Source organism: Gadus morhua, chromosome 12 (genome assembly GCF_902167405.1).
Source record: "Gadus morhua chromosome 12, gadMor3.0, whole genome shotgun sequence".
Classification (NCBI taxonomy): domain Eukaryota; kingdom Metazoa; phylum Chordata; class Actinopteri; order Gadiformes; family Gadidae; genus Gadus; species Gadus morhua.
Window position 1 is genome coordinate 22,457,085 of NC_044059.1, and position 21,586 is coordinate 22,478,670.

The 21,586-nt window shown below is 42.6% G+C and overlaps 1 protein-coding gene across 1 annotated transcript in view; it reads left to right on the forward strand.

Annotated features, from left to right (window-relative positions):
* Window positions 1-21,586, forward strand: part of si:ch211-51h4.2 (uncharacterized) — a 72,609-nt gene that overhangs the window by 261 nt on the left and 50,762 nt on the right. The window contains exons 2-8 of the mRNA XM_030372947.1: window positions 1,484-1,525; window positions 3,093-3,166; window positions 4,720-4,788; window positions 5,181-5,307; window positions 11,619-11,760; window positions 15,161-15,226; window positions 21,192-21,315. Of these exons, the coding sequence (XP_030228807.1) occupies window positions 1,484-1,525; window positions 3,093-3,166; window positions 4,720-4,788; window positions 5,181-5,307; window positions 11,619-11,760; window positions 15,161-15,226; window positions 21,192-21,315 (644 nt within the window). The remainder of the gene's footprint in view (window positions 1-1,483; window positions 1,526-3,092; window positions 3,167-4,719; window positions 4,789-5,180; window positions 5,308-11,618; window positions 11,761-15,160; window positions 15,227-21,191; window positions 21,316-21,586) is intronic.

Consider the following 21,586-nt stretch of genomic DNA (forward strand, 5'->3'; position numbering starts at 1 on the left):
ATGGCGAAAAAAACGTTTCTTTATCCACGGTTGTTACATTTCACAAGTGTCAAGCATACATTTAAAGATACATGCGGACTAGCATGATGGTGACGACGATGATATGACAGACGAAGGCGCGAGCCCGAGGAAGATGGAGAGAAAGCCCGCCACGGTATCGCGTGTAATGCGATACGAGAGCAGCCGACCACACTGCGATACGGGATAAGCTGTTCCGTACACTGTTTATCCCCTCGACGTCGTAGACCTACGCGTAAAATGTATATATGTATCATGTTACCATTAGCTACAAAAAGTATGTCATGCAATATCCGTTCAGCAACTGAACCCACAGCAATAAAACGCTTAGGTTTGTAGCCTATACGCTGAAGTTACCTATAATGTTTTGGCTGAGGCTACAGCACACTGTCACCGTATCCTAATCATCCATAAGGCTGTTCTGCTCTTTAAGAAGCCTACTCTGCTGTTAAAGGTGGACCTGGTCTGCATCTGATCTGAGCGCCCGCTGCCAAATAGAGATATGTGTTTACAATGTGATTGGTTGTTTATGGTACACATTCCTGGCCTAAGGATGTTATTGTGTTTGTGTCGTAGGCAAGACAGGCTTTTAAGGAAGATGTGTCACATTCGACCAAAATAACTTGTGTTTTTTTTTTATAATGGAAATATAAAAACAAACATTAGACAGTCAACCCGGCAGCTGTTGAACAATATATGTTAAACATTTTCAGATAAAGAGCATGCATAAAGAAATATAAAAATACAAAAATAATCATAACTATATCAAAAAGACTTGGTTGACTTGCATTGACGTCATTCACAGCTACTTCTCTAACATGAGTATACAGGCGTTGGGCTAGACAGGTTTTGAAGTAGTCACACAATGTAACATATCTCATTACTGTGTGTCCCCATGCGCCCCATCCTCCACTAGCCCTTGTCCTGCAACAAAAACCTTGTCGGTGGTCCTAGGGATGGGTTGTGGTTTGGGGGGGGGGGGGGGGGGGGGGGGGGGGGGGGGGGGATTTATCCGAAAATGTTGAAACGGGAGCAGGCTGATAAGAAATGACAGGTTAATTCCTGCGATGATGGGAGTTCTGTCAAGCGTCCGTGATGGATCTGCAGGCGACGGAGAAGTGAACGTTTATCAATACAGTGGCTAATATGCCGGTGACAGGCTGGTTCTCCAGTGTTTCTCCATTTGTTTACCAGGGGGGGGGGGGGTGGTGTCTCATCTGTTCTGCTATACAATGTAATCACAAGAGGTCCTCAGGAGACGTATGTGGGAGATGTTTTCTTAGATGAATTATAGCTTGTCATTATGCCCAGTGAAAAATCCCTTATGGATGGAGTCTTCACTAGTGAAAATAAGTTGAGTACTTAATGTAGCTGGATGAAGGCATTGAACTCATTGGTGTGAGGCATCGGGCCGGACAAGCAAGCCTATTTTACTAATACGTTTGTTTTAATTATTTGTCCTCAGATTTCTTGAGCATTGCAACCATACTGGGGACTGGTATCCTAGGTAAGTACTGACATTAGTAAGATTCATTGATCCATCACGACACTATGTATTGGTGTGTCTTTGGGTTTCCTCGTTTGTGTTGACAAGAACAACAAAGAAATTGTAAAACAATGTAAATGTATAACCACTGACTGTATGAATAATTATTAAACCCTGCGTGTGTATTTATATTTGGTGTGTGTGTTTGTATGTGTAACCAATTTGGCAATGAGGTGATCATTTTTTATGGGGCAAAACATGCACTCATTCCAGCTCGCACACTCACACACACACTGACTGACTGACTGACTGACTGACTGACACATACCCACCAGGAGATGTGAGGCTATCTCACTGTGTTTAATTTATCTTAAACACCACTTTTAAACCCTCCTTGGTACTATCTCTGACAACAAGCAACACAATACTTGACAAAGCAATATTCTCTTCATGTCATTTGAGTGCCAACAAGTCCATAAGGGGACATAAATTCTTCGTCCTTATAACCGTTCTACCTTATTAATCCAAACCCCTGGCTCCCTACTCAATATCCACTTCTTATGAATAGGTTTCACCACATTCATTTTAATCTAAGGGCAATAACATTATCTATGTCATTCATAATATTTGCACCCCAATTAGTGAATCCCTGCGATACAAGGAGGTTAACAACGTCAACATCTGTCATCCATATTTTCTTCTTTTGTTTTGGTCCTGTCTTGCAGCAGACCAATATGATGGGGCCCCCTCAGAGCCATAAGAGAGAATATGTTCTGTGAATATGCGCCTTTCCTTCTCATTGTTTGCCTTTGTGAAAGAAAAACACAGATGGCCCCGCCCAAAGAACATCAAAGACTAGTCTGCACAAGTGCAGTTAAAGATATTACAAACAGCTAAAACAAAAAGATGCTGCCCCTCACTGTGTGAGATACATTTGTAATATGTAAAGTTTGATGCACCGGTTGAACCTTTAAGGCTTGTTTTATTGATCTATAATTCCTAAGTGAATAGCATCGGACTGCAGGGCCAAGCGGTCTGGGGCCAATAACACACGTCCTAACACATAAATACTGTCCTACAAGAGGAGAAGGAGGTGGTGGGATGAACGCCTATTTGTTCTTTGGGTCAGTCTTAGATCACTGGTGCATCAGAAGCATAATTAAAAGTCTGTCAGTCTTGTAGTTTTATATGGGCAGATAATCTTTCTTTTTTACTGTGCTTTATGAACTGTAGTTAAGATGGGGGGGGGGGTCTTTTTTTGTAGTTGTGATAGAAATTACATGGGACATTACGTTTCACTACTGTTTTTCATCTGCGTCTTCTTCCTGTTGTTCCACTAAGGTGGAGCCCTGTCGAGTTAATAGTTGTTCAATCACTTAAATCTCATTCAAATCATCTTCAGCCATAAAGTTTGATAGGAACTTAGAGCAAGGCATTAAATACTGTGTGTGCGTAGTGGGACGTAAAGAGCAAGAGACAAGGATGGTGACAAACTGACTTCAAGATATTTTAAACACAGTGTTGGGATTGAAGTTTGGGACTGAAGTAGGATTCTCTTTTAGATGTTCTTCTCTGATATATTTTACAGGTCTGCCAGTGACAATTGCACATGCTGGACTGCTGCCGTTCCTCATCACCTTTCTCATTGGCTTCCTCGTCCAGGTATTCCTAACATAGTTGCATGCATTTCGTTTTCTAGGCAATTTTATCAAAATAAATGTTTGTGTTTGCCAAGTTTATTCAATGCCAGATGCTGTCTCACTCTGAAATTGTTACGGTAAAGGAGACTGCATTTGCATAGTGCTTTTACGACCTGTGGCCACTCAAAATGCTTTACAATTCGGGCCTCCCTTTCACCCATTCATGCACCCATTGTCACACCAATGGCGGTGTCCACCATTCAAGGCAACAGCCAGCGACCCAGTTAAGGTTAGGTGTCTTGCTCAGGGACACCTCGACACATAGCTAGGCGGGGCCGGCCGTGGCGGATCCATCAACATTGTCACTCGGGCTAATAGCCCACATGCACAAGCTTAAACTGCACAAATTGAATGAGCCATCCTTCCTCCTTGTATTTCTATGAACCCAAAACATGATTTGTTTTGCAATTCTCCTTCCAATCAATCACGTTGTCTTTTAACAGTTTTTCTCAAGTCGTTTATGTAGGGCCTGCTCTCTCGTATGTTCGTATGCGCGTCTCCGTTCATGCCTTCTCTTGCGGATGAGCGGCCGCCAGACCATATTGTGTCGTCGCGACTTGTGTTGGATGTAGGGGAGTGGAAATGATGGCGACTGATTCATCGCCGATAATGATCTAAACAACCTCCAGTCCGGTCCCTGCCAACAGTTTCACCGCAATGCTTCTTAAAATGTCCCGCAAGGAAAACCAGCTTAGAACCTGGAAATTGCTAGGAGGGACCAGCAATGGTTGATTATGGGGGTCATGGGCCCCTAGTCTACTCTTTGTGTGGGGCCCCCTTTACTCATCATGCTTTTCCAGGAAAAAACTTGATTTAAAGCCATGTCTAAAAGCGTGCAAGGAATATTATACGGCCCACACACACACACACACACACACACACACACACACACACACACACACACACACACACACACACACACACACACACACACACACACACACACACACACACACACACACACACACACACACACACACACACACACACACACACTCACACACACACACACACACACACACACACACACACACACACACACACACACTCAGGGTGCGCTTGCATACACACACACATATTGACACTGCCTTAACCATATGCAGCAATGTTACAGAAAAAAGGCATTCACAGTGCATCTGCAAGCTGGTAACTGTAATAACAGTTTCATGCTTTCTGTACAATTTTTACTTGTACTCCGACATTATTCTACTTGTAAAAATATATATCTGTAAATGTGTAGACTGAGGCATTAGCCAAAGTTTGATTTGTATCTGAAAACAATCCCACTCCTGCCAATCCCAGTGAAGCGATGAGACGATAGTAACGGCAGATGTTTGTGCTATGGCAGAAAATAGACAACTGTTTGGCAATCGAATAGCAAAAACGATTAGCTTCCCAGGGTTTCCTTTTAACACATCAAACACAGGTTTTCTAATGCTGAAACATTTAAGAAGTCATATTCCTGTAAGGTCTTTTAATAACAATTTATTAATAGCTTTCTGTCTTGTGATGAAGGGCCTTGTGATCTACCTGTTTGTGGAGCTGCTTCAAAGATGCCAGGTGGCGCAGGTAGAATCGCTGAAGGTAAGCCCTGGTCTTTTCTGCATGTCAATTTCATGCTAGGTGTCTCTTTTGTCTGGTTCAATGTTACTGCTTCACACATTGTAATTTCATTTTTCCAAAGTAGCCCTCAGCCAACCACACAAGAACACCTTATACGACCATGGCATGCCTAATTACCTCACACGAAAAGATCGCTCTCCTCGTGACTTCAAACCGTGAATAATGAGTGAAGTCAGAAAAGCTATCCAGACAGCTATTTTCTTGATGGAATCTGAGAATGTCGCGTGTCTCTGAATGTAGACGTCAAGTGGTTTCAAACAGCTCTTGAAGTATCTTACTTTACCCGTCTCTGCCCAGGAAATCATTTCTAATCATTGTTCTGCCCTCCTCCCGTCCCCTTCTACCCCATCCAGGGCGCCTCCACTGAGCAGATTATAATGGAACAGGTGGAGGAAGGGGAGGTGGTGCCTGCAAGAGCAGCTCACACAGAAGAGGAGGAGGAGGAGGAGGTGGGGGACGAAGATGAAGGGGAGAGTGCAGGTACAGTTCTAATTTTTGTTAGTTTGAGTTGGGGAAAAACGTGTGATGTGCCCTTTGGGGTTGTGTGAGAGCACTTTTGCACCAAACACCACAGCATACCCTCTGGTAGGTGGTTCGGCTGCTTAGCAGGAAAACATCTTGCAGCAATGAATTCTAGAACACTGTCTGATCATCATGTTTTGATGTGTTAGAAACAAAGAAATGGAACAGGAAAAAAGTCTGGTTATTCCTGCTAAACCAATGCACATGGTATACCTTATATGCTTCTGTCTAATAATTTAAAGAAAGATAATGTTCAATGAAAGAATTTACCTGGGATACTGAAATAAGTACAATTTACCGAGAAAGTTTGAATGAAATATAACGCCAGAATATGTTTAAAACATTTCCATGATCATTCTTCGGTGGTTATTGCGCGCAAAAAAACCCAGTTACAATTACCTTGCTTTATTTTAATCTTTTTTGAGAGCCATGATGCTGTGGTTGGCCATGTCTTTACTTACTAAAACAATTGTGCTTGTGAATGAAAAAAAATAAAATGAAAAAGAACTTACTTTGAAAATTGCTAAGCAGCTGTCAGAAATGAAAAATCTATAAAAATGTTCTGCATTGCTACTTGTCACAAGCTTATTTGCAACCCTGACATATGTCTAGAATGTGATGTTATTCATATTTCTGTTATTTTTCTATTTCTCTGCTGTTTTCCCTTACTTGATTATTAGAGTTATGAGGGCACATTTTAATTTGAACATAATACATATTTCTAAATATATCAATACATATTCACGAGTGGGCACCTCCATGGGCCATGTTCCTAGCATGGTAGAACAGGCATCTCATGTTCCAACGCCTCAGCAGAGGGCTGTGCTAATCGCAGCGTTCCCAACACTCCCAGAGCTCTATGGGCCGTGAGTGAGGAGAACACTCTGAAGTCCTGTCACACCGGTACAGTGGGAAAACACAGGGGCTCACAGGCACTTGATTTCTTTTTCTTTTCTTTTTTTTTTATACCTAAGTCAGCACTGGCAGCCCCAAAGCTAATACAAAAAAACGCTCAAGTCAGTAAGAACAGTTTGCTTCAAGGTTGGACTCTCTCTCTGCTGGATTAGGAGAAAGCTGATAAGCTTATTTTTGCTGTGGTGTTACCTATCACTGATGCTAGTTCTGTAAAAGCATTTTTGACAGGAGGTGCCCAGGCTTAGTGGTTTCAGTCTATTTATGTGCGTCTAAAAAAAAATGTTTGATGCTTGTTCTATCCCCTTGTGTACACTTCTGTCACAATTAATAGTTACAACATGCTGTTGTATATGTCTCCCCATCTTGAAATTGGCACCTTCGTAAAATTATGTTATTATTTTTTCAGGTTTTCTCCTGCCTAGTCCAAAAGGTCTTATATTTCAGTGTGTGGTTCTTTGCTTGGCTATCCTTCTGTCCTTCTGTCCTTCTGTCCTTCTGTCCTTCCATCAATCCACCTTTTAAAAACAGCTAGACCGTTTCAATAAAAGCTGTCTCCGTGGCAACAAGACATGGCCTTCCCCTTCAGTCTGGGGGATTTGAACCAGAACGCATCACTCTTATTTGTTTTTTAAGAAATTCCTAGACGAACGTGGTTCAAATAAAAATGGGGATAGGTAAATCAGGTCAATCATGAATCATACGTAGGCTATATGTGAATGAATGACAGCTTCCATTTCCCATTCAGCCTAACAATCTGATATGTCGCCTGCTTTGGTCTATTTCTGTTTATATGTACCTCACTGTTTTTTTGTACCATAGTTTTCATGAGAGTGAGGCTGGTGAGATTGTACCAGAGTGTGACCAGCTACCGCTCAACTTTTTATTGGCAAATTACAGGATGGGTGTAGGAGGTGACATTCATCAGTAATCTGAGAACCATCAAGATTGAGCACATTGCACGCATCGCATCTTGCAGATAATCCCCTGTGTGTGTGTGTTTGTGTGTGTGTGTGTGTGTGTGTGTGTGTGTGTGTGTGTGTGTGTGTGTGTGTGTGTGTGTGGGTGTGTGGGTGGGTGGGTGGGTGGGTGGGTGGGTGGGTGGGTGGGTGGGTGGATGCAATCGGCAATGTGAACCCCTCCAATCAATCAGAGGACGCACGTATACAGTCAACACCAGGCGTGTAATAGTGTGCCGGCAATGAAGAGGAACCAGAATATGAGAGCCTGATGTGATTACAAAAGTTATACATTTTTTCCGAAAGGATAAGGGGGAATGAGAGTCAAAGATATGAAGGAAAAAAATGTTTTCAATTTAAACTGAGGACGAAGACACAGATAATAAACTGAAGACATAAACATGCATGTACATATTGCATTACTCTAACCAGTAAAGCTTCACACAAGGCCATTAGAGAAAAAAAAATGCTGACCTGAAGGTCTATTGGTGCTTCAAGGCTCATCACCGCTTCCCTTGAGCAATTTGACTTCTGTGCATGTTTACTGCTTTGTAACCACACACTTGATGATATGTTGTGTTATTTACATTTTTATTCAAAGATAATGTGACAAAGGCAAATTAATTTTAAGTATAATACAGTGCAATGATGATATAATTGGGAGGGGGGATTACGAAATGATCAGACTTAAATTTAACATAAAAACTACACAGTTTAAAGTCCTAGTCAGATTAGCAATAATGAGCAAAATCATCTGTATATGAGTCATAATATGCAGATAAACGCCATCAATTGTGATTGTGGAATAAAATACAGTAGGGACATCGTTTTATGGTGTATAAATTGCACCTTTAGAAATGACAGTTTTAATACAGCCTCATGTTTGTAATGAAACAGATGGATAAGGCTGAGCTGAGCCAAGCTAACACAGATAACTACAGACACATCTCGATGTGTAGGAAATACTTTCTGAAAAGGGAAAACAAGATTGAGCTGAAATCATTTCAAGATCACTGGCATGTACATTTATTCCATATCAATAGCCTTACAAGAGAATATAGTAGAGTGTACCGTTTTAATTGATCCTGAAATGAAAGAATTTGCTACTTCTTATATTAAGAGAATAATAATTACTTAAATACTGCCATTATCAAATTGGTAGAAATTAGAACCCTGTTTCACCTTTCAAGGTCCTGGTGTTAACTATTTATGATGATATATGACGCATCTTATTTGTTTCGGTATGTTCTAGAGTCGATTTTGTCAGTCTGTTGATCCTCCAGTGTTTCCCCTAGGATTTTGTCTGACAGTAGTACTGCGGTGTGAGTGACGTGCACTATCTTGATGTGTGCACACAATTCTGATGAGTTTGGAGGCAGAGAGGTTTTGCTGTGATCAAGAATTCCAGAATTTCCCAAAAGCCTTTCAAATGCCAGGAGAGTGACCTACAATGGATAGAGGATGATGCAGTTAAATGCAGGTTTACAGGTTGGGAATAATGTGATATGTGATTAGCTTTTTTGCTTTTTTGCTCTTCTTGCAATCCCGTCATTCAGAATAGTGTGTGTATTTTTCTTTGCTTGCTCTAGAATAGGACAAGCATAAAAATAGTGCAATTTCATTTAAACTGAGCATTGTAAAAAAAAAAAAAAAAAAAAAATTGGTTTTATGATAATTCATACGTCCTTTAAAGCTTTTAACAGACTTGGCAGAAATGGAATATAACATTAATAAGTATGTTTTAGTGAGTTTATAATCCCATGAAATGAAAATGGTGTTTTTGTTAGAAATTAGCAATTTATATCTACAAAGAGAGCCAGTCTTCCTCCATGGAGACTGCCATGTCTCCCCGCCATGTTCCTACAAGAGCCCAGAACGGGCAATGCTGCTAAATTCTACACATTGGACCTTTGATTTATTTTTATTTTCCATGAGATCCATGACCAGTGGCCCCATACAGTACATACATTCTTGTTCTTGTTTCATGTTTAATATAATGGTTGGTAATTGTTGCCTGTTTTTGAGCAGTGCTGTATGAGCGCCGCTCAAAAACAGGAATCCATTACCAACCATTATATTAAACATGTTTCAAGAACAAGAATTGTATCTTCCGATATGTGTTGTCCTCTCTGCTACTTGACACTGCCCTCACCCAGACCTCCATGGCTTGAGCAGTGCGCCAACCCGCCTCATTCAGGCTCTGCCTTTTAGAAGGGATGCAATGTGGCTGTGCGCCAATATAACCTTGTTTGGGGAGAACCCCGATATATATGTTTATGATAAAACACTTTGGCTGCCTATCGTTTTTTTTTTTTGGTTGTTAGTATTATATTATTAATTGTTTCCATGGCTGAATGCTGATTGCAGTGGCACTATTACGTGTTCACTTGATGAATACAGATTTTGAACGTATTCATCAAGTGATCATTCATCAAGGATTTTTCACATACACACACACACAAACACATAATTTAGTTTGATGTACTAGTTCAGGTTAGAAATTAATTCTATCTGCATGTCACAGATGGTTGGTCTGCCCTCTCCTGAATATTTATTGCTTACTTTCCTCTTGTAACAGCTGAGTACCATTAGTTGTTACAGCGGCAGACTCAACCCCTCTTGATTTTAACCTGTTACCTAAGTTTCTACTGATTATCATCAGCTGTTACTTACTTTATAAGCTCTGCTTATTATCATCAGCTGTTACACACTTAAACGCTCTGCTGATTATCATCAGGTCTACTAATCATCATCCACTGTTACCTAATTATCTCTACCTATTACCATCAGCTGTTAACTCTACCTCCACAGAGTATACCAACCTCCTCTTGCACACGGACATTACCTAGTTGTTGTTTGTCCCTGTCCCCTGTCCATCCGTTGGCATCAGTTCTTCAAAGAGACGGTGAGAAAAATGGGTCAATGGAAACAGATAAGTGCAATATGGGTGGGAGAGAAAGGAAGAGACGGTAGGCCAGCAACCTGCTGTGTAGCAGGTAGATTTTTCGTCTGCGTTCCTCCTGGCTAGGGAATGGCATCCTCTGGAGGCCGGCCGCACAGCAACATACACACTCTTAGACACAGAGCTTACATGTAGCCATGCAGCGATTATACATTTTGATGGGGCCGTTATAGTCTGAGGAAAGAGCACGGTTTCACCGTACCTTAATTATTTTGCATTTGTATAGAATCACATTAGCATTCTTTAATTCAAGGTTGTAATGTCTTTTCCCCAAAACATTTATTTTTTATTTATTTTTTAACAGTTGCTGCCTCTTGAAACAGAATTATTGCTTTAACCCAATAATATATTCCCCTCAAACACAAATGGTGTTCTCGTGAAATAAGGCATCTGCTGCACCGCCCGCAAAGACCTTTAAACTCGTGCACCAATGGTGTTATGTCCTTTCCCTAGAGTCTGAGTCTGCAGTGCTGGAAGTTTGTTTAATTGTCCTCACTGCAATCCTTGTTAATAGAAAATGAATCGCTTTCGAAAGTGAGAACAGAACAGATAGTGGTGAAGCAGAACAGTGAAATAAGGCTGCATCCCTTCACATTTCCATACAACTAACACATTTCCTTCATTAAAAACCCAACCATCCATTCGGGTTCCTATATTCACCTATCCATCCTGTTTGTCTTTTTATTACTAAGAGAGCGTGGCTCATTCTACCATCTTTTTTGTCCCTTTGAATCCTTCTCCTTTGAACTACCAGGCGTTTCGAGTAAATTACAAGCACTTGCTTTGAAGTTGACTTGCACATGCTTAGCATTTTTCGTACCCTGGGATTGGTCCAAATGAGGAAGTTAAAACGCTCCTCCATACTGTATATCAATAAGTATCAAGCCGTTGGCTGCCATCCCAATAATCTCTTTTCCTCCTGAGCACCGACGCTAAGCTAAAACGGCTAACGAAGCTGCGGGTTGTGGACGAAGACTTTCTAATTAAGTGGATCCAGAGCCCTCCCCGGAGACCGCTCGGCTAACAAGAAACCTTCCCCTTTCACCCCTGTGTCTCTATACTTTAAAAACTCTCTTATTTTTTTTTTGCCGTGAAATAGCTTGTTAATGTCGATTTTTTAGTTTCTGCCGACTTTGAAATAGTATGTTGCATATGCATTCCGTGTTTGGCACCACAGCAACAATGCCGACATGTTGAAGGCGATTATTCCCGTGTTGAGCAGTAGAGATAAATCAGATCCTCCGTGGTTCAAAGGCATGGTAATCAGCCACTACTATCACCAACCATCTGGATTCCAGCTCCCAACTTTGTGTCACAATGTAAAATAGGTTATAATGTTCTTATGTATGTAAATGTTCCACCATTTCCCTCTCCACACTAGCTCGCTGCCTTTCTGCTGTGCTTGTGTACCCATGGTGTGCTCCTCTGTGTGTCAGACACAGGCCTACTCACGCCCGATGCAGAGGTGGATGTCCAGAGCCAAGCCCAGAGCTTACAGCCCAACCTGCATCTCCTGGGCCGTCTCTTCCTCAGCAGGCCCATGAGCCATGCCTTTGACTGCATCATCCTCTTTCAATTGTAAGTCACTCCCCTGGCATTTGAGCGGCTTTTGGGATGCTACACTTAAAGTCGGTGCCTTTTATTGAATTGGATTGAGTTTGAATGAGTTTTGTTGAATTCAGACCCTATCGGTTTCGTTGATGATTAATACATTTCTATTTGTTAAGTCAGGCCTATTTGCCTCACAGAGTGGTACACATATTTAGTTAACAAAACCAATTAATTTAACAAAATGTAATTCATAAGAATTTTGTGATAGTGTAAAAACCTGGTTTCATTATTAGTTGAGCGTGGGTAATTCAGATATGTCAGTAAAACTTAGGGCTGTGTTATTTTTATGACAAACAAACTTATGATTTATCTGCTAATGTCTCTATAAGGTATTTATCCCAGTCAGATGTGTATGTGCTGCAGACATACATATAGGTGTGTGTGTGTGTGTGTGTGTGTGTGTGTGTGTGTGTGTGTGTGTGTGTGTGTGTGTGTGTGTGTGTGTGTGTGTGTGTGTGTGTGTGTGTGTGTGTGTGTGTGTGTGTGTGTGTGCGCGCGTGTGTGTGTGGCACATACCAAATTTGGACACAGATGATTTAGAAAGCTTGATTAAAACAGTGGACAATTATTGGTGGGCAGGTAATTATGAAAACCCTAATTATATAATTATCTATTCTCTTGCTTACACACTTACCCACATAATTATCAATTGCACATGCATATAAAGGTCAACTTTGTAATTTAACTTGCATAACAGCAACATGTGTACAGTACAATGTTTGTGTTATATATTGAATGTATATATTTGTTTTGTGGGGCCTTAATCACAGGCCAATCACCTTGTGGCTGTATTCTAATTTCAATCATCAAGACAATTGAATTAAGGATTTAGGACTAGAGAATCTCAATCCATCGTATTGAAGACTGTAATTAATCAGACAACATATCAGCAAAGGTTTTTAAAATCCATCACTTTGTTGGAAAAGTAAATATGATATTTATTGGATGGATAGGGAGAGAAATGTGTGTGTGTGTGTGTGCGTGTGTGTGTGTGTGTGTGTGTGTGTGTGTGTGTGTGTGTGTGTGTGTGTGTGTGTGTGTGTGTGTGTGTGTGTGTGTGTTGGGGAGGGGGTGGTTGTTTAGATTATGTACAGTTGTATAGACTAAATCTCTGTTCTATCTCTGTGGGCATTTTTTTCCCTTTTTGTCTGAATACATATGACTATCTGTGAGTATGTATTTGTGTGTGTGTGTGTGTGTGGGGGGGGCTGTACAGGGGCTGACTGAGGGTCTTGTTATCGGAACACAAGCAGCTCTGTAACACCTGAACAATCGATAGCTCCTTCATTGTGTTCCAAGGAAGCTTAGCCCTCGATCAATGCCAAGCCTCAACGCCCCCCACCCCCCCATCCCCCCTGTCCTCCTTCTAAACACACACACACACACACACACACACACACACACACACACACACACACACACACACACACACACACACACACACACACACACACACACACACACACACACACACACACACACACACACACACACAAACACACCGACACACACAGATCTCACACACAAAGACATTGAACCATGACCTGCAGCTTTTACCCTCGTGTTCCCCTCAATCTACAGACACACCTTGACATGGCACTGCTGATGGCCAACACACACACACACACAGACACACACACACACACACACATACACACACACACATTCACAGAAGGGGTTGAATTAGCAAATACATGATGCAGGCTGGGCATGAATAAAAAATGTTATGGATGAGATCTTTATCTAGTTCACCTGGTCCTCAGTATCATGTGTACATGTATTACATGTTGAGCCAAGATGTTTGATTTTTTATCAGAATCACATTTTGACAGGTAGGCTTAGATGTTGTTAACCTATTAAAATGATTACATCGTCATTGCAAGGTCAAACCTTTAACACTCAGATGTTTGTTATTCGTAAGGTGTCTTGGGACTAAAAACAAAGAAAAACATTAACCAAGCAGTATTTTGGAGTAGTCTGTCTCTGCCTGATAGCTAAAGTTTATATTGTCTGATACTGAAGGTGTATTGCAATGTGTCCTCTAAGTTCAAAATAAATCAGACGAGCCCCGCACTCTTTACTGCAGCCAGCCACTATAGCTGCCCCAGCTCTCTCGCCCACTAAATATAGCACACACAGTACACAGTGTGTTTTGGAGTGAGTGAAGACTTCCAGGAGTCTCCATCAGAGAGCCCTCGAGTCCCGAGAGGAGCTGTAATATGGGCCCGGCTTTTAGAGAGGAGGGGATTTCAACCCACCGCTGGAGCAGGGGAGGTAGAGACACTTGTTTATGTGGAGGATATTGCCTTACAGGCCCTTGCAATCACACACCTATGTTCTACGTTAACACATCAAATGACAGTTAAATTACTTAAAACTCATTAAGGATTTGAAGATGTTTGAGTTCACTATGCATTCTTTTTTTCTGCTTTCTATGTGCGTGATAGTCACGAGCGCGACAAATAAAACTGCCTTTCTTGTTGACCCTGAATCCAAGCCCATGTAGGATGTGCAGCTGTATTTTGCACTTCCATGGAAATACTTTGCCCCACACAACCAGACCATATTGGCTTCGCTCATGAGGTCTGGAAAGTCGGCCATCGCCATTGTTTGTCGCTGGGCATTGGCGGTTGACGTTACCTTGCAGCGGGTTAGGTAGCATCCTGCTGATTTATAATGAAGTGCCTTAATTCCAAAGTAAACACCATCAGCCAGCATTATCTAGCTATAAACTCACTACTTTCATTGAAGTAAAAACCTAAAATCTCCAAAACGGCATAGTGTTTGCTTCATCATATACATCTCTTGCTCGGGTTCGCAGATTGGCCGATTTAATTTTGTCGGGGGATGAGCTGATGTCAGGCCGTTTCAGACTACTATCTCGAGGTTACCCAAGAGGTAGGCTGAATACTTTGGGACTGGCCTCGCAAGGCTAGGGAAGAACTGCGTGCCTCATGACATCAATATTCGTTTGTATGAGTGCCAGGGTTCTAGCCCCCTCAGAATACCCACAGTAAGCACGGGTAACTCTCATGAGGATGTGCCGTCAACCCTTCTGTCGACAACTTCATAAAGTATTAAACATAGCGTTCGAGACCCGCCGAAGACCAAGGCGCTGTGTTCCTTGAAATTAAGGAATTTGTTTTTGAGAAGTAAAGCTGTTTGAGCCCTGAATGAGTCTGGCTGTCTGGGGCTGGGGGGGCTGTGCGTCACGGCCTCAAGTTTGCACTCAACTTTGTTGTGACTAACAGATAAGGATCTAATTACTGAGATGAAAAGGTTTTACTGACTAACTTATAATATCTCTCTAATATCTAATATCCTCGTAATATCCATTTCTCCTCTGTCTCTGTCTTTCTCGATCTAGTATCTCTGTCGGAATCAGCTACGTCCTGGCAGGCAGTGAAGCCTATGCTGCTCTATTCAACGTCAGGTGAGTTTGGGCTAATATGCTTAATATGCTGGATGGGTGAGTTCCATCTACAGCTCAATATGAGTTATAAAGTTATTCCCTGCTATCTTTGACTTTTGTGTCACAGATGTCAATCCTTCTCTCTCCATTGTGTGCAGCCTTGTCTGCCGCAGATCACCCACAACGGTGAACATATATTAAACCTTTATCTAGTTTTTATTTAAATAATTTTCACGTCTCCCTGCCTGGGCTACAGCCTTTTGTTTTGGAGTCTGCTAAGAAATCCAGTTTGCGCTGCTTTGATTGGTGAGTCTTTAAGGGAGATTGTGGGTCCTTGCGCTCACAGTATGGTTGATGCAGTGGTTCCTCATCCTCTTCTGTTCGGCGGCTTTCTGTTCCTTGTGGTCTGATAGGTCGGCTGTAAGCAGTAATAAAGTCACCCTTTTCTTCTTTTTGACATTCCTGTTAGGTTATGTCTCGTTGGTTTCAGCTGGTCCTGTAGGTGTCATAACAATTGCCGTTCACATAAGGGTCATTAATAATGGTACTTGAGAGTGCATGTGTGCTAAACCGTAGCGTTGAGGCCGCCCTATGTCCAGCATGCACTTCACCACGCTCAGTCAGACCACCCACACACCCACGGCAAGCAAGCCATCTGCAGGGTTACAGTGGTGCTGTCACACTAAATTTGTACCGGCTGCCAAATTTGTACCGGGCGCGTCATCCATACGTAATCCACTCCAAATCTGCCTGGCAACAGATGATCGCTTCGTCCGTTGCCTGGCAACGGACGATCGCGTCGAATGAGTGAAAGGTTCACGAACATTCGCGAACCTTCTATCTAGCAATCCGTTATCTGTATTGTGCTATTTCGTCCTTGACCCGCTTTAAACACTCAGTTTACTAGCTAAATTTGATCAAACAATTAAATACAATACAAATATAAAGTAAAAACAAGTGTTATCTAGCGATCCGTTAACTGTATTATGTTATTTCGTCTTTGGCAACATGTGCGCGAATGTTTTTTGAAACCTGCCCGGCAACGGACGACGCGATCATCTGCTGACAGGCAGGTTTGGAATGGATTACGTATGGATGACGCGCCCGGTACAAATTTGGCAGCCGGTACAAATTTAGTTTGACAGTGCCCCTAGAGGGTCAGAATCAGAGCACACCCCTGAGTCTTCATGCAACCTTTCAGTTTAACAACGGACACGACTATGAATCACCACCTAAACCCATCTTTAATTTTAAAATTGTTTTGTTTTTGTTTGCCAAATAGACTGATACTTCCGTGTCGCCGTTTAAAATCTATGTGACCATTGGTACTCGTTGTATATATATTGTATACTCACTGTAGGCCAACTGTGGGAAAGGGGCCCTCTGTAATTTAGTTAAATAGATTAGTGATACAGCAAGGACGACCACGGCAAAATTGAATCAATGAATTTGCATGTAGAAGAGCAAATTGTAAGCAGAAGAAAAAAAAAAGAAAGCTATTTGATTTGTCAACGTTAAAAGAGATGATCTGAAGAACCATTTAGATATATTGGCCTTCACAACTATGTGATTTCATGTTTTGTGCAAGTGTTTTGGTTGCTTTTAGTTTTTGTGAGCCTGCGATATACTTTCTGATGTTGGGCCGGTTGTGTCTGATCCATTAGTAGTGCCGATTTTTAAGAACAAAGTGATAAGACACACACGCGCACACACACACACACACACACACACACACACACACAGACACAGGCACACGCACACGCACACGCACACGCACACACAAACACACACACATACACACAGACACACACAAACACACATAAGCAAACATACACCCTGAATCTGCACCACATTCTCACATTCCAAAACTTCAGTGTCCCCCCCTGCTGTTCTAACTGCCTCATGGTTTTGTAGCCTTTTACACATGAAAGTGTATATCTGACAGATTTATTCTCCTTGTTTTGTTTGTCCCATTTTTCATCGTCTTTGCTAAGGAGCTCACTACAGGAATGCTATTTGCAGCTAAAAGTGTCTGCCTGATTATGAGTACCATCATCATCATAAACATTCAAATGTATGTTCATTTCATAATTATTTAATGCAAACAACATAATAGTTCAATGCTAAATATTGAATGATTTCCTTTTTTCAAGCATTCCACTCGGGAAGACTTTCATAAAGCCCCTGGCATTAAAGTTAGACAAACAAAGATTATTCACAAAAAAAAGGTTTTTCATCGGTATTGTCTGTACACATCCAAAGCACACACGCGCGCAAAATAACTATTTTACCTCAAGGGCCATTGAGTAATCAATCAAGCAGGGGAGCCATCCATCAATGTCCCGTGCCCTTGACAATATTAGTCTGAACTCATTGAGCAAGGCCCTTCAAGCTCCTTCCGCTGCTCTTACATTGCATGGCATGAGTGGAGAGTGACGGCACATAGTCAATGCACTGCCTAGTGTATATGAAAGTACTTAGTCCATGCACTGCACTGTATATATGAACGTACGTTGTCCATGCGCTGCACAGTGTTTATGAACGTACGTAGTCCATGCACTGCCCGGTGTATATGAACGTACGTAGTCCATGCACTGCCCGGTGTATATGAACGTACTGCGCTAACATTAGTGTGAAAAAAAAATACACATCAAAACAGTGCTCGCACACAGCTCAACCCCACTGCTGGAGGGAATGTTAGAGGAGACGCTGTGGTTTTATGAATGGTTACTATCAGCCCCTGCAGGAGTCCGCAGTGCAGCACTCCTTCTGGGATTAAGAAATTACTGAGATCATCTTCTTTTTAGTACTGGCCCATACCAAGATCTGGTGTCTAACAATTCAATTCAAAACGACAAGATATAACAGGATATTCAGATGACTTCGTTTTCTGAATAAGAAACGAGACAGGTGCTCCTCATTCTCAGGTCTGGAGAGTGCCTGCACATGAATGAACTCCTGTGAAGTGGGCACACCTGCTCCCTCTCTTGAGAGTTATGAGGAGATACTAAAAGAAAGGGAGAACGGCGCAGCCATGAGGGTGCACAGGGCGACCGACTTCAGGAAACCACTGATGTCGGATGCTTTGAGCCTTCACATTCACTGCAGAATGCTCTTCACAGAGCTCGCTTTAGCTTGAAAATAATTCTTAAGAGGCCTGGCGCAGGGATGTCTCTGGTCCAAGGTTCGGTCGATATGGCATTTCTGGTTGTATTGCCGGACCCAATGGCCTTTTGTTTGGGCAGTAAAGAATGCAAGACCTGCATACTGTTGGAAGAAGCGTTCATTTCAATGAAATCACACAAACATCATGAGCTGTGCCCTCAGACAGAAAAATCAACTGTGCTGTCAAATAAAAAGGGATTCATACGTTTGGGAATTTTTTGCTCAAAACTTTGAAATGAAGAATCAAAAATGGACCCAATTAAAATGAACCATTGCTTGGGGATGTAACTTCCGATAAACCCAACCAGGAAAGAGGAAATTACATTCTATACTTGACAGCTCATTTAAAGAGAAATGAAGGCGTGATTATGCCACATGTGTTTTGGTGTGCACATTCCATGCACGACTGATATATATATGTCACTGCTGGGTGGTCTATAGCCCTAAGCACTCTCGCTCACGTCGCAAATCAACTCATGACGGATCAATACACATCGCTGCCTGATCGACCCTGCGTTTAATCATGCCCTAATGTCCTGGTCTACTTGGGATTGCATTGTGTTACTGAACTAAGAATGTTACTTCACTCAGTCTTTAAGCATCATTCATATCCCAACCCCCCCACAAAAAGGCAAGTATTGTCGGATTGGTGGAGTCAAGCCGTTTAGACAGGGCTGGTATCGATGGAACCGTGACAAAACATGCGCCTCTTTAAAAAGCAATCTCTCACTTTCTTATACTCTCACACCTCCTCCTCCTCTCTTGCACCTCCTCCTCCTCCTATTTCTTCTCATCTCTCATGCCTTTCTGTAATTACCTTTTATCAGCTAACTGAGCTAATTTATTTTGTCATGCCCCAGTAAGCGCTTAACCCCACAATAATATTATTCAGATTCTCTGTGGTGGGAGTGTGTGTGTGTGTGTGTGTGTGTGTGTGTGTGTGTGTGTGTGTGTGTGTGTGTGTGTGTGTGTGTGTGTGTGTGTGTGTGTGTGTGTGTGTGTGTGTGTGTGTGTGTGTGTGTGTGTGTGTACGCCTGTGTGTGTACGCCTGTGTGTGTCTGTGTGTGTGCGTGCCTGTGTGTGTGCGTGCCTGTGAGTAGGAGGTAGGTCTAACTGCTCCATCGCCTGCACGCCTGGGCGATTCATTAAACTAAGGAGAGGGGATGATGGTGGAGGGAGGGCGAGAGGGAGGTAAGGAGCGAGGGAGGGAAGTGTGCTGTGGGGGGGGGCTTTCTAAAGTGAGAAACGTTGGTCAGAGCGTGGTGCGGATAAAACACCTTCTCCCCCCCTCCCCGCATCCCACAAGGCCCAGGGGGGGGGGGGGGGGGGGGGGGCAGACAATCAATAGGTTGATTTGCCGCAGGGTCTCTGTGCCGAAGCCGACCTCTCTAAGTCCCCGTGCCGCAGTAGACGTCTTGTCAATAGACATAAACCACACGCACGCACCCAGTCGAAACCTCTCCCTGCAATGTGCCGCTGCACTATCGGTAACGTCCTCCACCCGCACCCCCACCCCCCCCCATCCTCCCGCCACCAACTCTGCAAGGACATTTTTGTAATGTAATAATAATAATAACTCATTGCATTTATATTGCTCTTTCCAAGGCACTCAATGCGCTTTAGATAGTGAGTGTCTGTGTGTGTGTTTGTGTTTGTGCGTTAGTTTCTGTGTGTGTGTGTGTGTGTGTGTGTGTGTGTGTGTGTGTGTGTGTGTGTGTGTGTGTGTGTGTGTGTGTGTGTGTGTGTGTGTGTGTGTGTGTTTGGGGGGGGGGGGGATATCACACCTCCTCCACTGCCACAGTGTAGCCCCCACCTGGGTGATGCTCACCACACACTGGCCTTCACAGTGCATTCTCGATGTTCTCATTGCACCATTTTCCCATGTCAAAGTTAAAAATAGAGACGCTCTGAGCTGCATATCATCAATGATTTACAACAGATGCAATCACACCCCGATGTGCCCCACACTTCTGGAACAATCCCTAAGCTACGTTGTCTTTATGTGCTCTGTTCTGTTGTGCGTGCGTCTTTGTGGTTGTGTAGCGCACTTACAGTATACAAAGTGTGGATGATAACTTTTCTTCAAAGTTCTTCGACAGCTGTTTTATGGAGGGAGAAAGAGGAATGTAGATGGAGGGGAATAAAATGAGAAATGGGCGGACTACTAGAATATCTATGAAATGCGAATTTAGCGGTGAAGGACTGTCACTCTTTCTCTCGTTCTCCGTCCCTCTCTCTCTCCCTCGCTCTGTCTCTCTGGTCATTGAGAATGGTTGTATTATAATTGGTTGTCTCTGGCTGTCTCACTGTCGGGCTGGGATTCGCCTAACACGGCTGGCTGGGTCTTATTTCCGCACTATTTGACCACCTGCTTGTTCATTTATTTAAATGACTGATTGTCCAATTGTTCCAATCAGTGGAGCGCAGGACTGCATATGGTACACTGTGTTGAATAGGATGCAGTAACTAGGAGAAAAAGTACACTTTTGTTGGGGATGAGGCTATGAATGTATGCATTTTGCATACATTTGCATTTATTTGTTGTCTGTTATTATACTTTGACATGTCATTGACCTTTTGATTCTATTTAATCAATATGATGACATATGATATCCATGTAAAGCATTGACAATAAATGTAGCCAACGTTTGTCATTAAACATTTGTGTGTGTGTGTGTGTGTGTGTGTGTGTGTGTGTGTGTGTGTGTGTGTGTGTGTGTGTGTGTGTGTGTGTGTGTGTGTGTGTGTGTGTGTGTGTGTGTGTGTGTGTGTGTGTGTGTGTGTTGGGGGGGGGGGGGGGGGTTCTGCACATTTCCCACAGCCACATCTATGTGATCCCACTCTTCACCTGGATCCTGACTCTGTCCATCCTATTGGCTCAGCTAATAATACAGCCAATCACCTCCCTGCTCACCCTGTTCAAAGGACTCCTGCTCATCGTCACGGTAACCAGAACTATGTCTCATCTTCGTTGCTTTGATGGCTTTTGATATTCTAATCGTGACATGATACGCATATCTTGTCATGTTTGTGTCAAAATAATGGGGGTTCCATTGAACTGAAATGCAAATGATAGTCTGTACACAGAGAACCTGTGTGTGTGTGGGCATAAACGTGTGTGTGTGTGTGTGTGTGTGTGTGTGTATGTGTGTCTGAGTGTGTGTGTGTGCGTACACAACGTGTTTGTGTGTGTGGGTGGGTGTGTGTGTGTGTGTG